The following is an 18939-nucleotide window of genomic DNA, read 5'->3' on the forward strand; positions in this document are numbered from 1 at the left end:
TATCGGCCTCCATCACTGACATATACTGGCACCACTGTACATTTCGGTAGGAGGATATCACATTCTCCCCTCTAGTAACCAAGCAACGTCTACTTCTGGCGAGCTGAAGACGCTTCCGGTAAGGTGTATGGGCGCTTCTTAGTGACGTCACTCTGTTGCTCTTCCCCTCACGGTACCGCATGAACATGGCTGGCAGCACCTGGAGGTCACTGGTATGTAATGGTGTAGATAAGACATAGCGGTAATGGAGACGATCGATTGGCACAGAGGGTGGTTTACCCGGACTGGGTTTAGTGAAGGGACTTAGTGTGGTGAGGATAAGGGCGGGCGGAAGAATGCGCATAGTAGTGTGAGAGCTGAGCGCAAGGTTATTGGGGTTAGCCATGTGATCGGCTCTGAGGGGCTGCAATGTGCGTACTGCACCTCTAACATCAAACGTGCCAGGCTGTGTATGTGCCTGATGCCAGGCCTTATGTGTGCCCTGTGCCAGGCCGTGTATGTGACACTCTGTATATGTGCCTGATGCCAGGCCTTATGTGTGCCAGGCCGTGTATGTGACACTCTGTATAGGTGCCTGATGCCAGGCCTTATGTTTGCCCTGTGCCAGGCCGTGTATGTGACACTCTGTATAGGTGCCTGATGCCAGGCCTTATGTGTGCCAGGCCGTGTATGTGACACTCTGTATAGGTGCCTGATGCCAGGCCTTATGTGTGCCAGGCCGTGTATGTGACACTCTGTATATGTGCCTGATGCCAGGCCTTATGTGTGCCCTGTGCCAGGCCGTGTATGTGACACTCTGTATAGGTGCCTGATGCCAGGCCTTATGTGTGCCAGGCCGTGTATGTGACACTCTGTATATGTGACACTCTCTATATGTGCCTGATGCCAGGCCTTATGTGTGCCAGGCCGTGTATGTGACACTCTGTATATGTGCCTGATGCCAGGCCTTATGTGTGCCCTGTGCCAGGCCGTGTATGTGACACTCTGTATATGTGCCTGATGCCAGGCCTTATGTGTGCCCTGTGCCAGGCCGTGTATGTGACACTCTGTATATGTGCCTGATGCCAGGCCTTATGTGTGCCCTGTGCCAGGCCGTGTATGTGACACTCTGTATATGTGCCTGATGCCAGGCCTTATGTGTGCCCTGTGCCAGGCCGTGTATGTGACACTCTGTATATGTGCCTGATGCCAGGCCTTATGTGTGCCCTGTGCCAGGCCGTGTATGTGACACTCTGTATAGGTGCCTGATGCCAGGCCTTATGTGTGCCAGGCCGTGTATGTGACACTCTGTATATGTGACACTCTCTATGTGCCTGATGCCAGGCCTTATGTGTGCCAGGCCGTGTATGTGACACTCTGTATATGTGCCTGATGCCAGGCCTTATGTGTGCCCTGTGCCAGGCCGTGTATGTGACACTCTGTATATGTGCCTGATGCCAGGCCTTATGTGTGCCCTGTGCCAGGCCGTGTATGTGACACTCTGTATAGGTGCCTGATGCCAGGCCTTATGTGTGCCAGGCCGTGTATGTGACACTCTGTATATGTGCCTGATGCCAGGCCTTATGTGTGCCCTGTGCCAGGCCGTGTATGTGACACTCTGTATATGTGCCTGATGCCAGGCCTTATGTGTGCCCTGTGCCAGGCCGTGTATGTGACACTCTGTATAGGTGCCTGATGCCAGGCCTTATGTGTGCCAGGCCGTGTATGTGACACTCTGTATATGTGACACTCTCTATATGTGCCTGATGCCAGGCCTTATGTGTGCCAGCCCGTGTATGTGACACTCTGTATATGTGCCTGATGCCAGGCCTTATGTGTGCCCTGTGCCAGGCCGTGTATGTGACACTCTGTATATGTGCCTGATGCCAGGCCTTATGTGTGCCCTGTGCCAGGCCGTGTATGTGACACTCTGTATATGTGCCTGATGCCAGGCCTTATGTGTGCCCTGTGCCAGGCCGTGTATGTGACACTCTGTATATGTGCCTGATGCCAGGCCTTATGTGTGCTGTGCCAGGCTATATGCGTGCTTTGTGCCAATTTGTATGTGCTATGTTTTATATGTGCCCTATTCCAATCTGGGCATGTGTGCACTCCAACAATCTGTGTATGCAATGTGCTAGTGTGTGTGTGTGTGTGTGTGTGTGTGTGTATGTATATATATTATATACATACTGATCCCTCAACCTACAATGGCCTCAACATACAATAGTTTTAACATACAATGGTCTTTTTTTGGACCATTGTAAGTTGAAACCAGACTCCACATACAATGTACAGACAGTCCAGATCTGTGAAATGTGTCAATAGCCAGAAGAACTGACCAATCAGAATGGGCAATTTACTGGTAAAACACCTGTATTACTGAAGCGTATGCACTGACATGTCTGGTAGCGCCCCCTACAGTACAGGGAGGTATTACATGTTCTTCTGCACACTTTACCTGTACCAGGGTTACCTGCCCCTTTGGACACCAGGTAAGGGCGACTCCATGTTACTTTTTTAGGACATTGCATGTACTGTACAGGACCCCGAAGAAGCTCCTGTCCTCTACATAGACCAGTGTTTCCCAAGAAGGGTGCCCCCAGCTGTTGCAAAACTACAACTCCCAGCATGTCCGGGCATGCTGGGAGTTGTAGTTTTGCAACAGCTGGAGGCTCCCTTCTTGGGAAACACTGGCATAGACAGTGATTTACAGCTCCCAGCAGATCTTTCTTACTTTTATATGGAAGGATTTGATTTATCTATATTACTTATCTACTTATGTATCTTTAATCCTCACTTTTTCCTATTTTTAGATGACATTTTGGTGGCTTCCGAACCAATTACCAGTTTTCCATAGAGTTCTGGTCTCAACATACAATGGTTGTCCTGGAACAAATTAATGTTGTAACTTGAGGGACCACTGTATATATGTCTGTGTGTGTGTGTGTGTATGTATGTGTGTGTGTATATATATATATATATATATATATATATATATATATATATAAATAAATGAGAGAGAGAGAGTTTTACTGGTATAGAGGAAGCATGGTGCAGTTGCCCATATGTTGCTACCTTCATTTTTCTGAGGTCTTTCTAAATATGGAAAAGCAATTTGATGTATCTGATGTACAACGGCACCCCGCGATATCTCCCCCATATTCTGTACCAGGCTGTGTGCGCAGTAAGCAAAGAGGTGTATGTTTCCTAGAAGAATACTCCATGTCCTATATGATTCCCTCCGTTCACTGTTTGGGGATCTTATAGGTGTGATGTTGAAGCCAGGGCAATTCCTTTTGGGATTGTGCACAGTTCAGGTGGATTCACAGGTTGTGGAATTGCTGACTGTTTTACATGTGGATGCGCTCACAGAAAATCTGCAGCAGATTTCAGTATGATACATGTGATGAGACTTATTCATCCAACAGATCAACTTTGTTGTTTTCAATATATAACACTATGCATGTTGTGTTGATCCAATATAAAAATATTTCTATTCCACTTTTTAACAATAGCAAAATGGGCAAAGAGTCCAAGGGTGTGAATACTTGCAAGGCACTGTATGTGTAAACAAAGCAATTAGCAGCCATTTTTCTGAATTCATAGAATTCCTTCAGATGTTGATTTGAGGACATTTACAATAATTGTTATAAGTTTCGTAATAAGTTTTAAAGGAGATTAATGTTCTAACCATGACCACCGCAATAACATGCAAGAGCAAATTCAGGTGTACTGTGCTTCAGTTTACATTGTTCTTTCTTTTTACAGATCAGTCGCTTGGCAGGAGCCATCAATACTCCTCAGAATGGAGTCAGAGCATTTTCTAGCCATGTAAGTATACATCTGACACTTGCCTTTCATACCGGTCATCCTTTTTAACCCCTTAACGACGCAGGAGGTAAATGTACGTCCTGGTGAGCTGGTACTTAACCCACCAGGACGTACTTTTACAGAGCAGAAGAAGACCGATAACACTGATCAGTTCTATGTCCTATACATAGCACTGAACAGTATTAGCAATCGAGTGAAAATAAAAGTAAAAAAATTAAGTGAAAACCCCCCTCCCCCAATAAAATAGTTAATTATAAAAAAAATATTGTATATACATATTTGGTATCGCCGCGTGCGTAAATATCTGAACTATTAAAATAAAAATTTAGTTTTTTATATGCAAATATGGTATCAATAAAAAGTACAGATCACGGCGCAAAAAATGAGCCCTCATACCGCCGCTTATACGGAAAAATGAAAAAGTTATAGGTCTTCAAAATAGGGGGATTTTAAACATACTAATTTGGTTTAAAAGTTTGCGATTTTTTTATTTATTTATTTATTTTTTTTTTTTTTAAGCGCAACAGTAATAGAAAAGTATGTTATCAAGGGTATCATTTTAATCGTATTGACCCAAAGAATAAAGAACACATCATTTTTTACCGTAAATTGTAGGGCGTGAAGACAAAACCTCCCAAAATTTCGGTTTTCTTTTTAATTTGCCCACACAAATAGTATTTTTTGGGTTGTGCCATACATTTTATGGTAAAGTGAGTGATGCCATTACAATGGACAACTGGTCCCGCAAAAAAAACAAGCCCTCATACTAGTCTGTGGATGAAAATATAAGAGTTATGATTTTTTGAAGTCGAGGAGGAAAAAGGAAAAAAATGGGCTGAGTCTTTAAGGGGTTAAAACATTTTTCGGTTATTGCCTTGTGTGGTTTATTTATGGACAATTCCTGGTGTAACAAATGAAAGCGCTTTGTGTCTGCCTTTGGCTGTCCATGCATGCTGAAAGTTGTAGTTTTTCAACAGCTGGAGGCACCCTTGTTGGGAAACACTGCTCTACATACTTTTAGTTCAGTCTCATAAGTATTTATTATGCATGAATTCTCTTAGTGCACAATAAAGATAAGCACAAAAGATGAAGGGGGAGAGTTATCAAAACCTGTGCAGGGGAAAAGTTGAGCAGTTGCCCATAGCAACCAATCAGATGGCTTCTTTTTTTTGTTCTATTTTTTCAGAGGCCTCATTAAAAATAAAAGAAGCAATCTGGTTGCTATGGGCAGCTGCTCCACTTTCCCTCTGCACAAGTTTTGATAAATCTCCCCGGATGTTCTGAGAACCTCATAAGCTTCTACCTCTCCTGCTGAGCAGCAGCACAATAGGCCAGTAAGCAATGGCTGCTAATGTGTGTCTGGCTCCCACATGTTTCATTAACACATGTATTCCCCGTTTCTTGTATACCTGTGTGTGACCCCAGCGTTTACAGCAGAATTTGTTGTCCAGTGTAGTAGTCTTGACATTTAATTTATAACATAGCAATGTAATCCAGATGCATTTTAGGCCGATGAAAGAACTTGACAATGTGAATCTTTTCCACAGGTGCAGACTGTCACACTCATACCAGGCGATGGGATAGGACCGGAGATTTCCTCAGCAGTAATGAAGATTTTTGAGGCAGCCAAAGTGAGTGTGATGAGTAACTATACATTTTTCATATGCCTGCAAGCAAATAAAATAGTTGTGTATGTGCGCATTTTTGCTTACCTAGATCACTTGATAAAGAAAGTGATAAACTGGGAAATCGAATTTTTAAAATCAAGGAAATCCTCAGCTGAGGGGAAATATCCCAGCACTCCAAGCAAGGCAATCTTGTAAAACTTGCAGCTTTATTTCAACTCTTAAAAATACAAAAGGGAGGAACTGTAAAATAGCAAACTACCAACGCATTTCGGGGTTTCGCAGAGACTAGGAGATCCGATCCGGTTTACCACCATCTATATTTATAACCTGCATTTAAATGCCATTGTCAACTTTGACAGCAGCATTTAAAGTGTTAATAGTTGGGCCGCGCCAATTACAGTATGTTGGCGAATAGCGGCGGCTCTCAGCTGCTAAAATCATCCGAAGGTCACAGAGTATAGGCTCGAGTCAGGAGCCCACTGCATGCATACAGCGCTGCCCAGCTCATTGATATTCCTCTCCTCCCTCCGCCTCTCCCTCTTCGGCCCACTCTGTAATGAAGAGAGAGGGGAGGAATATTGATGAGCTGGGATTCGCTGCGGCCAGCGGCACTGATGTCACTGTGCACCCCATTAGCATATACCGAAAATAGAAGATTACGGCTGAATGGCGCGGTGGATCCGGGCACGGTAAGCATCAAACTGATCAGCTTCCCCCGCACTACCAGCCAGTACCGCTGGTTAGTGCGAAGGGAGAAAGCTGACAGTTTTCCTTTTTTTTTTTTGTATACACAGTAGTTTACCTGACTATGCTTTTGCATACAGCTACATTAAATGGGAACTCCAGTGAAAACTTTATTTATTTATTTTATTTTTTTTAATCAACTGGTGCCATGAAGTTAAACAGATTTGTGAATTTCCTGCTATTAAGAAATCTTAATCCATCTAGTACTTATCAGCTGCTGTATACTACAGATATACTTCAGAGAAATTTGTGAAGTTCTTTCCAGTCTGACCACAGTGCTCTCTGCTGACACCTCTGTCTGTGTCAGGAACTGTCCAGAGCAGGAAAGGTTTTCTATGGGGATTTGCTTCTGATCTGGACAGTTCCTGACATGGACAGAGGTGTCAGCAGAGAGCACTGTGGTCAGACTGGAAAGAACTTCACAAATTTCTCTGAAGTATATCTGTAGTATACAGCAGCTGATAAGTATTGGAAGGCTTCAGATTTTGAAATAGAAGTAATTTAAAAATCTGTTTAACTTTCTGGCAACAGGTGATTTGAAAACATTTGCTTTCTACTTGTTTCCACCGCTGTTCCCCTTTTAAGCATTCTGTAATGAAAACTAGAGACAAACATGCTAGCCTAAAATGAAAGCTCAACACCATACAAAGGGGATCAACAAGAGGCAGGGAGCCTAAATAATAAGCAGATGGTGTGGGTTCAGGACAATACACCTTTTTGAAATTGTGGTATGGGACAGAAGAGGAGAGAATTGGTTGAGCTTTTATGTGGGGATCTATTTTCTTGTTTGGGTTTTATGCGTAGCATTCCTTTGTACTCGCGTCTCTGCTTCCTGGAACACTTGACATTGAGAAGTGGGATAGTGAGGTTGTTCCAGTCTGCAAACACTCATAAGGGATTGTCTCTACCAGAGAACTCAGACTAAAGCTGCTTTGGTGATCAGCTGATTTAACCCCCGTAGCTTATGCTGCCTGTGCGACTGAATGAATAATGAATAAGTGACCATGATGTAGCATTTGGCTGTATAAAGTCTTTTAGAGCTAAAGCATTATGAAGGAGATTTATCATTCTTTTCAAACGTATGGCTTTTATGACAATTTTTTTTTTTTAACTTACTTTTGCTTACATGCGACCTATTCATCAAATAGTCCTTGATAAATAAATCACACGTAAGCAAAACCCGGGAAACCCACTTACAAAAGCATTTTTTAAAGCAGAAAAGTTTTGCCTTATGTTTATAGCCAAAGGTCTTTATCTACCCTTTATTACCAGTAGCGTTGCTAGAGAGTGATGGGGGGGGGGGGGGGGGGCGTACCGCATCGGGTGACACCCTGACAGGCCTGCCTGGCACTAAATAGCTGCACTCCAACTATCCCACAACAACCCATCCACCCTCCTCAAAAATATATTAAAAACATACTATGCCGCACCATGAGTATCCGTACTCTGGAGGCTTTTTTGTTTGATTTTGAGCCCGCATTTTGTGATGTTGGTGGGCGGAGTCTTGTGTCGCTGCGCTGAGGCTGGAGTTTACATCAGGAAGGAGGACAGCGCAGCACCAACAGGCACATAAACAATAGTGAAGCCACAAAAAAACGGCTCGGTACATTACCCACCCCAAAATGTACATGAAGCTGTATTACTATGGATGTTTTTTTTTTTTTTTTTTAAGGAAAGATTTTATGCCACATATGGGTTATTTACGTAGTCTGTAAAAATTCTTACACAATTATTTTGTGCCTTATTCTATTTTAACCCAACATTAATTTTAAAATTATATATAAACTGGCTCTGGAAAGTTAAACAGATTTGTAAATTACTTCTATTAAAAATCTTAATGCTTCCAATAGTTATTAGCTTCTGAAGTTTTCTGTCAAACTGCTCAATGATGATGTCACGTCCCGGGAGCTGTGCATGATGGGAGAATATCCCCATAGGAACTGCACAGCTCCCGGGACGTGAGTCATCAGAGAGCAGTTAGACAGAAAACAACAACTCAACTTCAGAAGCTAATAACTATTGGAAGGATTAAGATTTTTTAATAGAAGTAATTTACAAATCTGTTTAACTTTCCGGAGCCAGTTGATATATAAAAAAAAGCTTTGGCCTGGAATACCCCTTTAATGTAGTAGCTTTGTTTCATGATACAGAGCAAGAGCAGTTGTTAAAGTGGGTGTTAATGTCCTTTTCTGCAGACGTATGCACTTTCTGTAAGCCAGGTTGGACCTGGAATACATATGCGACTTTTAAATGGAGATGCAACTTTTTTCTTCATAAGTAGCGACTATCGCATTTGATAAATACATGACCTCTGCAAAGTAAAAAAATAAAATAAAATTAATAAATACTGCGTGAGCAGATTTCAGAAATGTGCTTTGGAATAAGCAAAAATCAAAAAGGCAAAAAAAATAAAAAATCTACTACGGAGCTTGCTAAATCTCCTTTTGGTGTTCACAGAGGGATGTCTTGGGCATGGATCTCCCTGACAACCATATGTCCTAGTATAACTGATCTATGTGTCATTTTAAATATGTAGTGTTGTCTGTAAACTCCAGAGTGTGTTTATGTATAAGCATGCATGTTCATACTGAAACCATAAATATTCTGTTACTAAATGTGTGTATGGACATGGATTCCACTTATCTAAACTTATCTGACTTCTTTAACGTGCTTGCATTTCAGTATTCTCATGTAAGAGTAATGTAAGCCATCTTTTATTTTTATTAAAAAATATAGAAGAAAAATATATTTGCATAGGTATATACACTGATCATCCCCTGCAATCTCCCTGCTGCACCCAGCATTCGTTTAGAGCATTTGGTGCAGCGCCGGAGGCTCGTGACGTGACGGCCGCGGCCCCCTCAAATGCAAGTCCTGCCCCCGGAAATGGTGATAGAAAATGTTTTGGACGTTTATGAACGTCCATTTGCGTTAAGTCACAGGAAAAATGAATGTTCATAAACGTCCATTTGCGGGAAGGGGTTAATGTTTCAATTTACTGGAGTCACAATTTGGGTGAAACCACAATTGCAAATAAATTAAATCGCCTGCTTAAATGTTTTTCAGTGTTTCACTGTTCCATTTCAGTAAAAAAAAAGTGTTTGAGAATGTTAGGGCAAGCTCTGCGCTATTAGCCTCGGCTAGTGCTTGTGTGCTCAAAGCAGCAAGTCAAGACCTTTTGTAATATGACGGTGTAAAATGTTTATAAAATTTCTTCTGAAAATCCCACCACTAGGGGCTCCCATACCTACTGGGACACTGCAGCACTAGCAGTCCTGCAGCAGCAGTATCAGGCTTGTCCATGAGTCATGGACAAGAGATGACTGATGGACAAGGATGCATGAGCAGACACACCAATCACCTCCCACCACCACAAGGGAGGGACACGCCCCCTTCACCTGAGAGGATTTCTAACACTGGGAGCTAATGAAAAGAGAGCTTTTTATAATAAGTATAGATGATAGAGGCATAAAAATGAGAGGTCTCTGGCTAATTGTCAGCTGACAACTGATTAACAACCAGGCGGCTCCCATGCATTCAGGCCAGGGGCTCCTTACTCCCATGCATTCAGGCCAGGGGCTCTTTACTCCCATGCATTCAGGCCAGGGGCTCTTTACTCCCATGCATTCAGGCCAGGGGCTCCTTACTCCCAAGCATTCAGGCCAGGGGCTCCTTACTCCCAAGCATTCAGGCCAGGGGCTCCTTACTCCCAAGCATTCAGGCCAGGGGCTCTTTACTCCCAAGCATTCAGGCCAGGGGCTCTTTACTCCCAAGCATTCAGGCCAGGGGCTCTTTACTCCCAAGAATAAATCCAGCACAATATGTGGTAAATAAATGCAAAACAAGCGGCGATTGTGTAAATCCAATGACTTTATCCATAAATTTTCAACTGACATACAAAAACAGGCATAGAATGGATACAACAAGGATAGTCACCCAGTGATAAAGTAGAAAAAATCCGTCACTTTTAGGATTTCACCAGCCTCTCCGAGGTCTCCTGTTCCTGGCCGTGATTCATTGCATCTCCTGAAAGTCAAGATACTCAGCAGGTCCGAGTGCCGACCGTAGATCAGGTGCTCGGATCTTCTGAGCAGCTCGACCTTCAGCCTGCAGGGGATGCAATGAATCACGGCCAGGAACAGAAAACCTCAGAGGCTGGTGAAATCCTAAAAGTGGATTTCTAAAAGTGCCGGATTAATTTTTGCTACTTTATCACTGGGTGACTATCCTTGTTGTATCCATTCTATGCCGGTTTTTGTATGACAGTTGAAGAATAAAGTCATTGGGTACATGCAATCCCCGCTTGTTTTGCATTCATTTACTACATAAAAATTAGATGTACGTGGTCAGGATTGGGTACATTTATTTATTTATATTTATTTTTTTTATTTTTTTTTGTGGGGGGGGATCTGACAGGTACGCTTTAAAGGGGTTGTCCAGTGTAAAACATTTTTACAGTAATGTCCCCAGAATGCCTAATAAAAACTTTAACTCTTGTTCTTCCACTCCCTTGTAGCCTCCGATATCAGGATGCTCTGTCTGCAGCCGGTCTCAGCTGACAGTCTGCTTCATTGGTCTGTACACATGACATCCCAGCACTGCTCCGCCGATCACTGGCTGCAGCGCTATCCTGCCTCGGCCAGATATTGGGTTTTACACGGGGCAACCCCTTTTTAAATATGTGCTTTTGCATGTAAAATTATATATTTTTCTTTCAGAATAATTGATATTATGAGTAGTTATACTTATAGTTTGTTGAACTGCGTGATACTATTGATATTATTAGTAATATATACAGTTAAAGCTTGGTGCAATTGATTTCCTCCTAACTGAGACACTATATTTCCAGGCACCTATCCAGTGGGAAGAGAGGAATGTTACCGCTATTAAGGGACCTGGTGGCAAATGGATGATCCCTCCAGAAGCCAAAGAATCCATGGATAAAAATAAGATGGGGCTTAAAGGTATGCTGAATTCTTAAAGGGGTTTTCCCACAAATAATAAATACTGACACCCAGCCATCTCCAGGGATGATTGGATGCCAAAAACAGCGTTAGGTTAATAGCGTAGCTCCCAGGGCTATGCCATTTGCGCACTTCTCATTAATGTTAATGAGCTTTTCAGAAATTGCGTTACACAGCTGACTCGGATATTTTCTGCAAATGACCTCTTCTGCTGGCCACAAACAGGCTGGAGGTGGCCATATTTACAAATTGTGGAAGGACCCCTTTAAATAATCATTTTCAAAGACACGTTTATGTATTTAATTTCACTCTCTGATTTATTGACCTTATCTGTTGCCCATCAGGACCTTTGAAGACACCAATTGCTGCTGGACATCCATCCATGAACTTGTTACTTAGGAAAACATTTGATCTTTACGCGAATGTGCGTCCATGTGTCTCCATTGATGGCTACAGAACTCCTTACACTGATGTGGATTTGGTTACCATACGAGAGAACACTGAAGGAGAATACAGTGGGATCGAGCATGTGGTGCGTGACACTGTATGAAGTCTGTGGGGAATTGTCATCTATAGGGAGTATAGTTTATCTTCAGCCTGACATTAACACTTATAACTTATGCAATGAAGCTACTGAATTAGTATAAAGCATATGTGTTCTTTAGGGACCTATTTGTGTGTGGCCTGTAGGAATTGCCAAGGCTTATTGTTTCAGGGGGACATGAATGTTCCTATTATCTGTCTAAAAATGTACAATTAGTAAAGCAAAATATTCTTTATCTAACAGGTCCTTCTCCAACCCTGAATCGCAGTATTGTTTAGTTCCTACTATTTTAGTAAGTTTCATTTTTCCTGATACTATTTGGTGTCTTTTAGATTGTGGATGGAGTAGTGCAAAGCATTAAACTGATAACAGAGCAAGCCAGCCACAGAATTGCAGAGTTTGCCTTTGAATATGCGCGGAACAACCAAAGAAGTACTGTAACAGCAGTGCACAAAGCCAACATCATGTGAGTTTCTGTTTACACAAATCGGTTGAAAAATAAAAACTTCATATTGGCATCAGGGCTTCCATTTGATGCATAATAAATCTGTCAGGTGTCTGCACTGTGTGAACTGCTTTGCTTGTCTTGTAAGATCTTGATTTAGGATGCATATTAAAAATTCTCTTAAGATCCCTGACATAAATTAGATTTTCCACTGCTTGATAAGTTCACTGTCATTGTTTACAGGAGAATGTCTGACGGGCTTTTCTTGAAGAAGTGCAGAGAAGTTGCTGAAAACTATAAAGACATCAAGTTTAATGAAATGTACTTGGATACAGTGTGCCTCAATGTAAGTGCTCAAGCTTAAAGGGGTACTCCACTGGCCAGCGTTTGGAACATTTAGTTCTGAACGCTGTGCTTGCGTTGCTGGGGTTGGTCACGCCACACCCGTAGCACACGCACAGCGTTCGGAACTGAATGTTCCAAATGCTGGCCAGTGGAGTACCAACAAAAATAGCTAAAAATTTTACAATTTTAGAAAATTACTCAAAAATCCTATAACAATAATATCTATAAAATCAGTAAACATAGAGAGTCAAGAGTCTCTAATGCACTGGCTCTCCTGAGGGTCAGTCCCCAAATTTCTCCCGACATGTTTCCCCGTATATCCAATAAAACTGGTTCATCAGGGGTTTTCTTGTGTGTACCAAGAATAGAGTGGAGAGGGTAATATACAATAAATGATTCCATTCTTTATGGCAGACAGACACAATGGCCCAGATTTATTAAAGAATGTCCCATGTTTATTTGAGTGGTGGGTTTGACTAGCGTGAATCTTATTTATCAAGAAGGTACAGCAGGATGATGAATTTTGCGCAGCTCTTCTGTGGTGGGAAAAGCTCTACCACATACCCTTTTTATATACACTTGTGAGGGAGGAAAGTAGACACTTTCCCGGGTCCTGAATTTGGCAGGTTAGGTGTTTTTACTTACTTTCAAAGAGCTGCCTAGACAGTTTTACTTACATTTTAGACACTGCAATCAAATTTGATTGCGGTGTCTAAGGGGTTAAAGCCGGGCATCACCGTGATCAGTGATGCCTGACATTAGAGATGGGTCCTGGTGGCAGATAGCTGCCAGGACCACCCAGCTATGATCTGCGCTCAGCTCCTGAGCATGTGTTATAGAAGGGGAGTGGGACGCTGTTGTCCACAAGGGGTTAAAGGTTGAATTGTAGAAGGTAGAAGTGATTCTCACGCCTACTGGTAGGTGGTGTAGCTTTGCGCCTAAAAAAGTCGCAAATGATAAATACGTGACCACTGCATGGTCAAAAAGAAAAAGTTCTACGGGTAGGCAAAAAGAGTGAAATGGTCTATATCAAAAGGAGCATACAAATCTCAAAAAATGCTGCTTACGCCTGAACTGCGCCTAAACATAGACTAAAAAAATGCTCTAAAAGCAATGATAAATCTCCCCCAATGAGCAAAAGTATAACGTATGGCAGATGAAGATAGAACAATACATTATGCAATACTAATCATTTTCATCTAAGGTACATGTTTCCAGAAGTGAGCTGTCATCAGGCAGACCCTTGAAGAATGATGAGTAACCTCAAGATATGAGCCTTATTCCTTTAGATAAAATAAAGGTACATCAAAATTCTCCAGCACAGGATAACATGAATATGGGGACATTATCCATCTTTATTTCATAATGGCCCCCACTGGTTGGATAATTATTCTCCACATGTATATTCACATAACAAGCTGCTAGATATTAATCCTAAAACTACTGGAAACTCTCTCATAAGCTACTATCATGCCACTTCAATCAATGTGCTAGGTAGCACAGAAAAAGGATATAGAGGAACCTATAGATACCACGGACAACAATATATCCAAGAGTTTGCTGTCAGTATCAAATGCATCCTGCCGCTACACAATTGCCATATCTCCACTGCTTACAGGTCACTATAAATGACCACTCCAGTCTCTGATTCCAACTGGTTGATTCCAGCTATAGCGGCAGGACGCATTTGATACTGACAGCAAACTCTTGGATATATTGTTGTCCGTGGTATCTATAGGTTCCTCTATCATTTTTCTGTGCTACCTAGCACATTGATTGAAGTGGCATAATAGTAGCTTATGAGAGAGTTTCCAGTAGTTTTAGGATCAATATCTAGCAGCTCGTTATGTGAATATACATGTGGAGAATAATTATCCAACTAGTGGGGGCCATTATGAAATAAAGATGGATAATGTCCCCATATTCATGTTATCCTGTGCTGGAGAATTTTGATGTACCTTTATTCTATCTAAAGGAATAAGGCTCATATCTTGAGGATACTCATCAATCTTCAAGGGTCTGCCTGATGACAGCTCACTTCTGGAAACATGATCAGTATTGCATAATGTATTCTATCTTTGTCTGCCATATAGAATGGAATAATTTATTGTATATTACCATCTCCACTCTATTCTTGGTACACACAAGAAAACCCCTGATGAACCTTAGTTTTATTGGATATAAGGGGAAACACGTCAGGAGAAATTTGGGGATTGACCCTCAGGAGAGCCTCTGCATTAGAGACTCTTGACTCTGTATGTTTACTGATTTTATAGATATTATTGTTATAGGATTTTTTTTAGTAATTTTCTAATAAAGATTGTAAAATTTTTGCTATTTTAGATTTTTGTTGGTTGTGAAATTAGCTAAATTGGATGGGATAATCCAGCTTTTTCAGTTATTGCCAGTGGAGCACCCATTTAAATGCCCAGTACTAATCAGTGATGATGCTGAATATTCTGCTGCAGCTCTGATGAAAAGTCTGATTATCTGTTTTTTTTTTTCTCCTTAGATGGTCCAAGATCCTACACAGTTTGATGTTCTTGTAATGCCAAACCTGTATGGAGACATCTTAAGGTGAGTTTGTTATATAAAATGTTTTCTAAATGTGAACAAATTTTGTTGCCTTTATGCTGATGTCACATAAGTTGTGTGTGCTTAGCATGTATACTAGCGAAAACCCCAGCGTTCATGCTAAGTATCTGTAGGGCTCCATTCACTTGACAGAGACTAAAAGAGCTTGCTTTGCATCATTACACATTGGTATACTCCAGAAAAAGTATGTAATAGTGTAAAGGAATGTGATAAGCCATATCTAAATGCGATTTCTGTAGTGAAAATCAGAAGTGCAATCTTAAAGGTGAAAAGTAATATAAAAATTAATTTCTCCTGTGTTATGTTAGCTCGCAGTTTTGGCAAATAAAAACCCTTAAAAGTCACCAAAACAGCATTTTTTGAATGAGGTTTTTTCCTTACGCCATTGAAGTTTATCTGACTCGTTATCCCTAGGAATGGCTATTTTTTATAGCAGATCAGTACATTATATTCCAGTTGGCAGAAAGCTTGATTGTTCACGTGTTCAGACGTGGATCTGCTGATGTGCTGTGTTACGCAGTCCGCTCTTTGTCTGTAGATACAACTCTAGATAGTTTTAGTTGGTCAGATGTATCATTAGTTTTACAGGGATGAGTTTTGGTTCTTTTATTTAAGTGACTGAGATGTGTCACAAGGCTTATTAGATATATAGCTCTAATACTATATGTTGTACTAACACAGGCACAATCTCTCCATTAGTCTTGACTTGTCACACATGTTCGGTTTATGATAAAAGGGGGTTTTCTGGACCTTTTGATTGATTGGCTTATATTTGCCATAGTCTTTAGAGAAGGATGCAGGCAGCTCTATACATTGTATAGTGGCTGTGCTGGTTTACTGCAAGTCAGTTCCTTTTAATGTGAAGTAGATCATATCTGCATTATCCCGCCCAGCACAGCCACTACACAATGGATGGAGCCGTCTGCTTCCAGTTCTTTTAATGTATGCCAGTACCGTAGCTCTCAACAGCCTTAAGGAGGAGGTTCTGAGTGTCAGACCCCACTGAATACATATAAATTGCCCATCCTGAGAGTTATCAATCAATCAAAAAGTCCCAGAAAACCCATTTCAAGGAGACATTTTTTGGCTTGCAAACTTAGCATCTGTGATGTCCATATTAAACTGATTGCGTAAGCAAGTAAAAACATTGGCATGTACAAGTGTACTACTATTTGTTTCCTTCTTCTCTCCTTACCTTATGCAGTGATCTGTGTGCTGGACTAATCGGTGGGCTCGGGGTTACACCAAGTGGAAACATTGGTGCTAATGGCGTGGCAATATTTGAGTCGGTAAATAAATGAATCCAAATGCTTTAGTTTTTTCTTATTCTACTGGAGTAAATGTATAAAGCGATTCCTCTCATATAATTGACATATGTGAAAGTAATTGTAACCTCAATATGCATTACTTAATCAAGCAGAAGTGTGTTGCATGCGCTTGACTTCTAATGGAAACCACCGGTCTGATTTATAAGTTCTTTTATTTTTAGGTCCATGGTACTGCCCCTGATATTGCGGGTAAAGACCTAGCAAATCCGACTGCTCTTCTGTTAAGTGCTGTTTTGATGCTGCGGCACATGGGGCTACATGAATATGCACGGAAGATAGAGAATGCCTGCTTTGAAACCATAAAAAATGGCAAGGTAAGAGTAGATGATGGCTGCTATGAATTTGAAGAAATTGTGGCATCTTAATTAGGGATGCACCGAAAGGGAAATTTGGGACCAAAACCGAAAATTTAGGCTGTGCTTGGGCGAAAACGAAACCGAAAATGCATTGCCCCGCCCACTTTTTTCCAATATAGTTTTTGTAAAATTGTATTATCAGAATTTTTTTAGTTACTGATGTACTTGAAGGTGACACCGGAACACATACAGGGTGGACCGCATTTTTAGACCGCAATCAGCTTTGAATACTCCTAAAATTTAGGGCATGGTTTTCAACCTACACTCTCTCTAGTGTGAGTATCGGCACTTCACACCGGCGCTACAACCCTCCGGTCTCGTGTACTCACACCGGAGAGAGTGTAAGTTGAAAACCATTTCCCTATTTTAGGCCACGCCCGCCGACATTATCGGCAGGAAATCCCCTAAGCCGAAAAGGCTGAAAGGAGCATTTTTGGTCGATAATTTTCGGCGGACAAAATTTTGGTGCATCCCTAAATTTTATTGTCCTCTATATACTGCCATTATTTTGTGGAAGGGGATACTTGAGCATTAGTAAGGAAGAAAATAAGTTTAGAGGGCTTAATAGTGGGTACACTTCTTCTGTTAAACCCATATGACAGTGCCACTGTCCCACAATTTAGGTCGAGATGTAGATATTTTCACTCTGATTGCTAAATTTTTCTTGTCGTTTTTTATTTTTTTATTTCTCGCAGACATTAACTAAAGACTTGGGCGGAAATGCAAAGTGCTCTGATTTTACAAATGAAATCTGTCAAAGAATACGGGACAGCGAATGAGTCTCTGCTGGTTCCTGTATTAAGCTTGGCCAGCTGACATCACACGCACATCTTGTTCTGCTGATCCTGCTTTCATTTATCAACTCTTTAACCCTTCATTGACTGTGAGCAATAGAAAATACAAAGATGTGGGTCAGTGAAGATCTGATGGAGAAGGGAAGACAATACCAAACCCACCAATTTAAATTAACTGCAGCAAATGACAGTGGAGTGTTACAGTCAAATCTACAAACAAGAAGTGTGAGAGGTTATATGTGACGCCTTTTCAAATGTGCTCTACAATAATGTTGATGGTGTGAATGTGTTCACCTGATAAGCTGTGCTTTTTTCTTGAATAGTATGAGCAGCTGCTATAAAATGAGTATGTTTGGAGGGAGACCAAAAATTCACTGTACACTCATTGCTTCTGCAACACTTCAAATTTTTTTTTCTGCAATATATATCAGATATTGATCATATTGACTCAAATGATCACTCTTAATATTGTATAACATTACATTATGCATACCATCCCTATTTTATTTTCCCCTTTTCATTATATCCCTGTTAAGTACTATATGAAATTCTAGACAGTTTCTTTATGCAGGCTTGCAAAAGTAATCGGGCATTCAAAAAGGGGGCCTTATCACTTTGCTTATCTGCAACTGGATTGCTCTGATTGGTAAACCCCTAAACAGTGACGTTATTTTGTAAGTATCATGCCATATCAGATACACTACTCAAAAGTAGTGGTTCAGTCAACCACTAGAGGGTGCTGCAGCACATTGTTTAATTGTGGGATAAAGCACAGTCCAAATCAGAACCCACGTGTATGAATGTCTTGTCTTGCCTTAATCTGTTGCTCTATTTATTATGATGTTTTGAAGAGCTTACCGTGTACCTGTTATCTCTGCGCTGCTGTGTTCGTATTGCACTTTTTTTTTTATGCAACTTCATTAAATGTGCAAGGTGTACCAAAAATGACTGGATTTTATTCTGTTATTTCTAGCCAGACCATCTTATAAAAATCGACAGGTGCAAATCACTGTAACTTAAAGAACTGGCTATGTAAAGGTAATAGCATTAAAGGGGAACTCCGGTACTTAACAACTTATCTCCTGCCCAGTGCCCCTGGCTCTTCCCATGCACAGAGTGGTGGTTGACATGCTCCCTCCATGCATCTCTGTTGGAAAGCCATAGAGAAACACGAGGAGTGGTCGACACAGCTCCATGCATGGGGATAGCCAGGGCACCAGGAAGGAGATCGCAGGGGGTCCTAGCAGTCGGACTCCTCACTATCAGACCCTTAACTTATCCCCTATCCAAAGAGTTCCCCTTTATTGTTGTCATAGGTTGAAAACCATATCTATAGGGTCATTTATAGACATCATGTATTATTTGCCCACTGTGCACTCATTT

The 18939-nt window shown here is 41.3% G+C and overlaps 2 protein-coding genes across 4 annotated transcripts in view; one reads left to right on the forward strand and one right to left on the reverse strand.

The window, feature by feature from the left end:
* Positions 1 to 206, reverse strand: part of CIB2 (calcium and integrin binding family member 2) — a 49645-nt gene extending 49439 nt beyond the window's left edge. Inside the window, exon 1 of one of the 3 annotated variants that reach the window (XM_056572887.1) lies at positions 41 to 206. In XM_056572887.1, the coding sequence (XP_056428862.1) occupies positions 41 to 187 (147 nt within the window). In that variant the 5' untranslated portion in view covers positions 188 to 206. The remainder of the gene's footprint in view (positions 1 to 40) is intronic. The other 2 variants (XM_056572888.1, XM_056572890.1) reach the window with 2 other exon arrangements.
* On the forward strand, positions 119 to 18501 carry IDH3A (isocitrate dehydrogenase (NAD(+)) 3 catalytic subunit alpha). Its single transcript, XM_056572885.1, has 11 exons — positions 119 to 212; positions 3751 to 3813; positions 5361 to 5444; positions 11035 to 11149; positions 11494 to 11681; positions 12026 to 12159; positions 12382 to 12484; positions 14996 to 15060; positions 16283 to 16367; positions 16568 to 16720; positions 17458 to 18501. The coding sequence occupies exons 1-11, from the start codon at positions 180 to 182 to the stop codon at positions 17539 to 17541; spliced, it is 1107 nt and encodes a 368-aa protein (XP_056428860.1). The 5' UTR covers positions 119 to 179; the 3' UTR covers positions 17542 to 18501.
* Positions 18502 to 18939: the final 438 nt, after the last annotated feature.

This window comes from Hyla sarda, chromosome 4, assembly GCF_029499605.1.
Source record: "Hyla sarda isolate aHylSar1 chromosome 4, aHylSar1.hap1, whole genome shotgun sequence".
NCBI lineage: Eukaryota > Metazoa > Chordata > Amphibia > Anura > Hylidae > Hyla > Hyla sarda.

What these genes read in the sequence shown, in the direction of transcription:
- IDH3A (XM_056572885.1), top strand. Translation starts at nt 180, where the DNA reads ATGAACATGGCTGGCAGCACCTGGAGGTCACTG. An exon ending in GCGTGGCAATATTTGAGTCG is followed by an intron (nt 16,368 to 16,567) that starts GTAAATAAATGA and finishes TTTTATTTTTAG; the next exon opens with GTCCATGGTACTGCCCCTGA. An exon ending in AAACCATAAAAAATGGCAAG is followed by an intron (nt 16,721 to 17,457) that starts GTAAGAGTAGAT and finishes TATTTCTCGCAG; the next exon opens with ACATTAACTAAAGACTTGGG.